We start from the raw sequence: 7955 nt of genomic DNA on the forward strand, positions 1-7955 counted from the left end.
AATGTTTTCATCAAAACAACAGAGGAGGCGATCTTGAAATTCTTTGCCAAGCAAGCAAAAACCAAAACTACCAGTCACTGTGTAGCATTTAAGAAATTAATGAGAAATATTCCAACCACTTGAATTTATATGACTCTCTTCCAGGTCCAAGCGAAAGGTTCTGGGCCGTAAGGAGCCCTCGGATTCTTTTGGCAGCCGGCAGAGCCTGGTGTCGCCCGTGAAGCACAGTGCCATTGTGAGCGACCATCGGAACCTAACCTTGGGCAGCAGCCAGAGGTCGAGCTCTCGCAACGAGAACTTCATGGCCCTGCTTCAGAAGAAAGGCAGCAAGTCTTCCAGCGGAGGAGCAAGGGTGTCCGCAATGGAACTCCTGAAGAGCACAAACCCTCTAGCGCGACGTGTCACGGAATTCTCAAACGCCAACGCATCGGCCGGCGAGGGAGGGGAGGTGCCGTCTGCGTCCGACAAACTCAACGATCAGTGAATGGAAATACAATTTCTAGACGTTGACCTGGTCTGGATCCTGTTTACTACAACACAAACCAACTCTACAATCTGCCACACACAGAGGACGGTTCCTGAACTTTCCAACCTCTGACTGACCATTTGGCTTGTCCAATGAAATTGGAGCAAATTTTTTGGACAAAATGGTCCTTCCTAGGGTTGGAGCTCAGTGTTTGCCTGTCAAACTCATCAGAGGAGATAAAAGGTTGTTTTTTAACTATATGTAAATCTAAAAAAACTCCTGTTAAGTGAGGAAAATGTATGGGCAGATGGACTTGTAGAGATTGACGCTGGGAATGTAGAGATACACGATGGATATATCTAACATTCCTTTTGGTTTGGCATTAACAACAGATCCGAATCATACATGAATCTACAACAATACTGATCTACCACGACACCTTTGAGGACAAGGAATCGACTTAATTCAAGAAATAATTGGAATACAATTACAAAATCTGCCTGTGATTCAGTTGCTCTACAGGTGTAACACCTGTAGGCCTCTACGAAGTTGATTGGTTTTGCGATGGGGAAACTGAGGAAGGTAAACTTGGACATTGTGGCTCCGTTTTCCTCCCCACGGTCAATGCAATAGCATAGCAGCCCAACAGCGAAGTGCCAGATTGGACAAAGACAAACTGCATGGGGGATTTTTTATTTATTTTTTTTTTTGCCACCAAAGATGAGGCATGAGCATGTCCCTCATTTTGTTGCTCGTGCTGTGACCGTGAACGTGGATCTTCGGTAAGCATTCCACAGAGGCACCAAGTGAACCGACTCTGCTTGGAAAGCGAAGCACTTTTCTTTCCTTTGGCCTCAGAGGTCGTTTACATGGCGAAATCCCGTTTTTTGCCGCTTTGCATTTTGTTTCCCCTCGTCGTCCATTATCTTCTTAATCTGTTTTTAGATGTTACGTTTTGCTCCTATTTTTTTATACATTCTAAATGTCTATTTACTGTATATGTTTAATGGGATTATACTGTATGTATCATGTACAAAGATAAATGGAAAGCATCTATCAACAAAGACTCAAAATAGTGTACAAAGATGTGAGAAGCTTGGACTTCAAACTGTCCATGCACACACTTTCAGCACACACACTGACTAAAAAAAGTCATGCTACGAAAGGAAAAAAAAAAGAAAAGAAAACGACCGTCTACACGAGTTGTGTGTGTGTGTGTTTGTGTGGATGCATTCATGCCTGCTGATGTTTCTGTACAGAGATCATGAAGCAGGCCTGGTTATTGAACAGGGTTTTTATTCATTTCTGGTCTCTGGTGTTGAGGGACCAAAGAACTGTTACAAACAGACCACAGAGGACCTACAGTGATGTTTTGTTTGTGTGAGTGTGTATAGATGGACGCTTCAACTACAGAGAGCGAACATGGAGCTAGTGCACAAAAGTTTGGATGGTTTTACGTTTGACGTGAGGTGTGTCTCCCCAGTAGTTTTCATTAGAGCTTGGATGTGTGGATCGTCACACTGCATGCCCTTAATAGATTAGAATGACCTACGTGAAGTACCTATAGGTGAGTCTTCCTACTCGTTACATTTGAAATTATCCAAGTCATCCTTTTGGCTTAACAAGACGAGGTCTCGGATTAATTTAAAGTAGACAGGAACCTAGCTGGAATTTCAACGATTGTTGCAGATCATTAAAAGGCTTAAGATGAGGTTTGAAAACCTTTTCTCCAATCATTAGGTCTTAATTCAGAGGCATGGAGTATAACCAGAGCAAATGTAGAGACTGGATATGTTTCATGGCAGAGTAAACTTGAAAGATTCTTCCACCTTAATTTTGGTTGTTTCATACCCAACAAGTTCTTTGACCATGCATTAGGTTTTAATCCATCAGCGGGAAATTTTGTATAATCTCATAGTTTTTTGGAAGGTAATGCAAACTCTGTTCAACAATATCTAGAGACAGGAAATGCGCTAGCTTGTCTTGCTTTGATCAGAGGTCATAATCTGACAAAAATCTGACAGTTTTAAAGGTGATACCTGTCCAAAAGATCAGAACCAAACCCAATAGGCTCATCAGAAATTGTCTGTGCATCCATCCGTCCGTCCATCCATCCGTCCATCCATCCTGGCTTGTCCTTGCTGGGAACAACCTAGACAGTTTCCTTACAATGGCTACAAGTCATTGTAACAAATGACTTGTAGCCTTCACTATAACTATCTCCTTAAATCTCGAAAATGTTTAACTTTTTGTAGATTATTTTGGCAAATGTGCTTCAAACCTCTTCCATTCCTTTTGCAACCAAGGTGGCATATGTATCCACTAATGCTGGTTGATGCATATTTTACACATACCAAGGAAAGAAAAGTGAACCAATATAAAGTTAAGTATGTACAGGGGCAAGAAGTGACTTGATTTTTGGTGCAAAATAGATGTAGGAAGGAACAAAATAGGCATGGACGTAGGAAGGGGTGAGTACAGACCAGTACTGTTGTTTAAAACAGTATAGAGAAATTACCCCGGTCATAATTAGAGAGGTGAAGTTTGTAGCTAAACTGTCTCCTTGTGTGGCTTTATTGAGAAACTTTGAAAACTGATTTGGTTTTCAATTTAGAGAACCAGAAAGAAACCCTCTCTTACACCCACCAGGCCCCTGTTGGCATTGGGACCTGTTAGGCTAAAACCTTAGCAACTGCAGCTGTGTAGCTCCTTCCAAGCATTTCTTCTATCAAGGCTTCAATTAGAAGCGGAGCAGAGCAAAGTCGAGCCTGCCGTCCAGTTTCCATTTACCACTTAGGAGATGTTCGTAACGGGGCGAAGGAGCCATCACTGCCACTTTCTTTCCTCATTCAAATGTATAGTTAATAACCCAAATGCCAACCTGTTTCTGCAGAGCTCACTGGACACATTTCCAGCCCAGAATATCCTGGTTTATGTCACAGTGCCGCATCAGATCATTCAAGCAACTGGAGTGGAACGGACTTAAAGGTCTGGACCAGTGATTCAGCCTTGCACTAGCATCTAAATGATTGTGGAATCCGTTCTATTTCCAAGATTAAAAATGGCTTCCAGAAACCTTAACATTCCAAAACAAAAATGTAAATAAATAAAAAAAAAGAGATTCTGGAACCTCGAGGAGCCAACTGTGCAAATATTGTTGTGAAGGAGTCCAACGGCCCCAGGGACTCTGGCTTGTCGGACTGAAGGAATGCAGTGAAGCCGCTGTGGCTTTAGCAGACGAAGTGTTGAAAACTGGTTCAGAATGAGGTTCCCTCCGTCTGTCCATTGGCGCTACAGCAGAGGGACGCTCCGGGCATCGAAGAGGTTCTGTTTGTTTTGCCTTCCCCCATGTACGTTTTGTCCCAGTGACTGACTCACCCGCATCCCCGACCACTCCCAGCACTCCTCCTCCTCCTCCTCCTCCTCCTTTCATGACTGTGGGATCTGTCTCCATCTGTCTCTTTTGTGCCATTGTAACCCCCTTCATCTGGCAAAGAGCGAGTTCTCCTTTCCTCCCCGCATCCTGCTCCATTCTCCCATCTCTCCACCTCTTTTTTCCGTCTCATCCACCTCACCGTCTCTCCTTCCCTGTATCCGGTCTATGCATCCGAGCTCAGTATTAGAGACGACACAGGATGAATGTCAATGAAAGGACTGTTAGAAAACATTGATGCTGTTTTTCTTTTTTTGTTTTGATTTTGGAAAATGCAAAATGTGAGCTTTCCTTTTTCATTATACTGTTAGCTCCCACGTAACGCAGGATTCCTACGAACGAGTGAGAGAATGAATGACTGAGAAAGGGTGAATGGATTTTTAAGAGATGTTTTTGCGTGAAGGACCTTGACTTTCAGAACTGTGAACACAAAGATTATTGGTTCTGAATCCGCGTGTGGATGAGCGGACCAGCAGCGTTCCAGGCTCCTAAACCCGACTTACCCCCCTCCCACCTCCCTGCATGGATGGACCGCGCAAACCCAGGAGGGAAAGCTTTCATCTCCCGACTCTTGCTTGGCAAAGTATCTCTCGGTGCTATTGAGTCGGCGCTCCATCTTGTGGACGAAAAAAGAAGCGTCACAAAAATAAGAAAAAAAAACAAGGGGAAGAAAAACACTCCGTCTTTCTTCCCAACAATAGTCCTTCAGGTATTCAGTCATTCTGGGAAGAAAAATACATAAATCCATTTCTGACGACTAGTAGAAGTGATGCTTGTTTTAAATATTTAGTGAATGACAACGATAAAACTATAGAACTCTGTGTTTGTTTGCCTTGTATACTGAACTATGGGCGTTGCTGCAGCAACTTCTTGGTCTCTTTGTTTGTTTATGAATTTCATTTTTATGATTTCAGTTGCCTTGGTGATGGAAATATGTGTTTTGCTCCAAAAATGAATGACATACAGCAGGCCCAGAGGAGAGAACTTAACATATATACCCTAAAAGAAATTTATGTAACCTTTGCCCTTAACCCTATTTCTACACACATATGAAGCTAAATATTCCTCAGACTTCTCAGAAAGGTTGATTGGGGGTAAAAAATAAAAAAAGTGTTATTTTTGAACTGAGCCCAGATGAATAGGGGCCAAATCAAAGAAGCAGAAGGAAGGCGATCGTTCCATGTGGTTTGGACACACAAATTCATCTTAAAAGGGGAAAAAAAGTGTAAAATTGTTTGGACGGCCCATTTGTGCAGCACATTAGCCGTCCACGGCGTGTTCGTAAGACAGATTCCTATGAGGCGAGAAGTCAGGAGCGGTACAGACGAGCCAAAACATATGGGTACGGTGGTAAACAAATAGGGATGCGTTCCCTCATGTAAAGGTATTTTCACTTATTATGAAGAAGAACACGACGCGCTACGTTACAGCTGGTGCGCAGCTCCACAATCAGCCGAAACCTTACCGCCAACACGGAGCTGCATTGGTGCAATCGCTTTGCTTTGCGAACCGACGAGTCATGAACCGGCGCAAAGAGCCAGACTGCGTTTGAAAAAACCCCGAACCAAAGAGCCGAGCTCTCTCTGCCTGCAGCACTAAGCTAAATAATAAATAGAAACAAATATATTGACAGCTTATTATATTGGAGAATTACATTTCTATAAATATCTAATAAGAAGACTATATTGAAGATTAATTATTATTCCCCCATTAAATGAAAAGTGCTATTTTAACGAGGAGTGGGGGTTTAACTACTCTACTGACCTTCATTTATTTTTCCTGCCCATCTCAGCTGCATAAAACTTTATTTACAGCACCCTCTACAGTTATCGGTACCCATAGCATTGAATTGTTTATTGCCGTAGTAAAATATTGCACTGAGCATTTTAGCAAAAACTCCTCTTTTAATTTAATTTATACAGTGAAAGCGGAAAAAAAATCCCACATCACAATTTTTGGTGCCCTTAAGAAAATGTGTAGAGTCAATAATACACCTGAAGCAACTGAATACAATTGAAGCATTTTACGCTCTCAAGTGGTTGATTAAAACAGAAAAGCAGCAAAGAGTTTAATCTTTGTGTCACAGTGTCTCCATAACAACCGTTAAAATCAGAAACATTGGGGGTTTCCTGAAATCTGCAGGGGCTAAATAAAGAAAATAGATGATTTCTCAAGGTTTAAATTCACTGGTTAAGCTACATTTGTTTAACAAATTTCTTTTGGGCTAAGTTAAAGAACCACAATATGTTTCTTTTAGCTTTTCAGTAAAAAGAATATATTAGACATTTACAAAAAAAGAGAATAAATTTTTAATGACGTTTCTATGGCAATATCGTATGAAAACATATTTGCTACATGCGTATGTGCTGCTAAGTTTGACTGCATTGTTGATCATCATCTGGAGGCCCTTAATTAGATTTTTTTTTTTTCCCGAGAATCTTGTTACAGATTTTCGGTTTGTTTTTGTAGTACCTTCCTCTGCCACTAGAGGCACGGAGGTCAAAGTGTAAGTTTGACTGACCTGTCAAATGTAAGTGGCATTTTTCAGACCTCTAATCAGGAGAGACTGAGCAAAAGATTCTTCAAACCTTTGAAATGTTAACTTTGTTAATGTTGGTCAAAACGCTGTGCAGAAGATTTAAAAGCTGGGGTGCCAATAATTGTGTTACCGGCCATTCTTAAAAGAAAATAAAGGGTGAAAATGCCAAAATATATCAAAATGTGGGATGTTTTTCCCAATCAATAAATCTACTCAAATGAAAAGCTAATTTTTCTTTTTTTTGTGTGCGAGTTTGACACAAAAATATTATTCTGGGGCTTCTTACACATCTTTACCAACGGCACCAATAGATAAAAGTGGAAGATGTTATAATGTATTAGAAAGTGAGAGAGGAAGCTATTTAATGGCTTGTTGGAGGTGTCAGTTTCACCACTTCATAAATATAGATGATGTAGCTTTAGTGAAACTTTTATATCAATTATTGATGTTTTTTAGCTGCAGATGTGAATTATAGCAGAAATTATGGATAAACTTTTACACAAAGATGGACAGGGAGGGATTCCGATACCCTCTGAATCCTACTTACCCCACTCTAATGAGTTTATGACAGGCTTTCCAATTAGCCACCTCTTGATCTGTCTGACCCCAGAGTTCTGGACGTCAGAAAGCCCCAGGAGAATGTCAAGGCTGGAGTGTTTGGACCGATAAAGTTCTTGTTTAAAGAGGGCAACATGAGCGAGGTCTACCTTCGAGCAAAAACAGTCCCCCAAACTCAGTTTCTAACGCAGCGCTGTCGCTGTGAAGGCAGCTTCTAAAGACACACACACGTTAATTAGAGAGGAACACAAGCAAGACAGACAGCCAGATTTATTTGAATGATTCTATTTTTGTTACATCTTATTAAAAGTTTTAAAAAAGTGTATTTAAAGGAATATTCCATGTATGTATTGAATATCCTCTGTTTCCTGGTCCCATCCGATGGTGTAACCTGTAGCTGCAAAGTGGCGTCCCACACAAATGCTCCTCTTTGCAGCTATCCAATGCCAATGTGATGACAAATGTTATATCATTATAAATAAATTATTTTTCTTGCCTAAGCTCTCGCTGTGTTGCAGGTTGTGATTTTTATTTTGAATGAGTTAAAAGAATTTTGTTGCTACGGTCTCAAACTTCATCTTAATAGGATTTTATGTGGCAGAGAAACACAAAGTGGTAAAGTGGAAGGAAATTGTTTTAATTTTTTTCCCCCCATACGATGACGAGAAAAAAAAGCAAAAACATTTAATCTGTCTGATCGGAGCTAAAACAAAGCAAAACAAAAAAAGAAGCCTACTGTGTGTGCTCAGTTTTAAGTGGGATCATTTTCACATAGTCAGAAACAAGGAGTGGATTACGTCGTAACGTGTTGACTGAAGCTTCTTGAGAGCGAGCGCTGCAGCCGCTTTGTTGTTATCGACGCCTCATTCCCTCCTGGATCCGCTAATCAAAGATTCATCGTCTGCAGAGCAGGTTTGTGGTGGGTCGTTCCTCCTTTGATGTGTGAAACACAGAACGGT

General features: G+C 41.1%; 1 protein-coding gene across 5 annotated transcripts in view; it reads left to right on the plus strand.

Annotated features, from left to right (window-relative positions):
- nhsl2 (NHS-like 2) overlaps positions 1–7493 on the plus strand; it is a 120917-nt gene extending 113424 nt beyond the window's left edge. For all 5 annotated transcript variants that reach the window (XM_016676227.1, XM_016676228.1, XM_016676229.1 and 2 more), the window contains one exon: positions 145–7493. In XM_016676227.1, coding sequence (XP_016531713.1) covers positions 145–484 — 340 coding nt within the window. In that variant the 3' untranslated portion in view covers positions 485–7493. The remainder of the gene's footprint in view (positions 1–144) is intronic.
- Positions 7494–7955: the final 462 nt, after the last annotated feature.

This window comes from Poecilia formosa, unplaced genomic scaffold (genome assembly GCF_000485575.1).
Source record: "Poecilia formosa unplaced genomic scaffold, Poecilia_formosa-5.1.2 Scaffold130, whole genome shotgun sequence".
In the NCBI taxonomy this organism is placed as follows: domain Eukaryota; kingdom Metazoa; phylum Chordata; class Actinopteri; order Cyprinodontiformes; family Poeciliidae; genus Poecilia; species Poecilia formosa.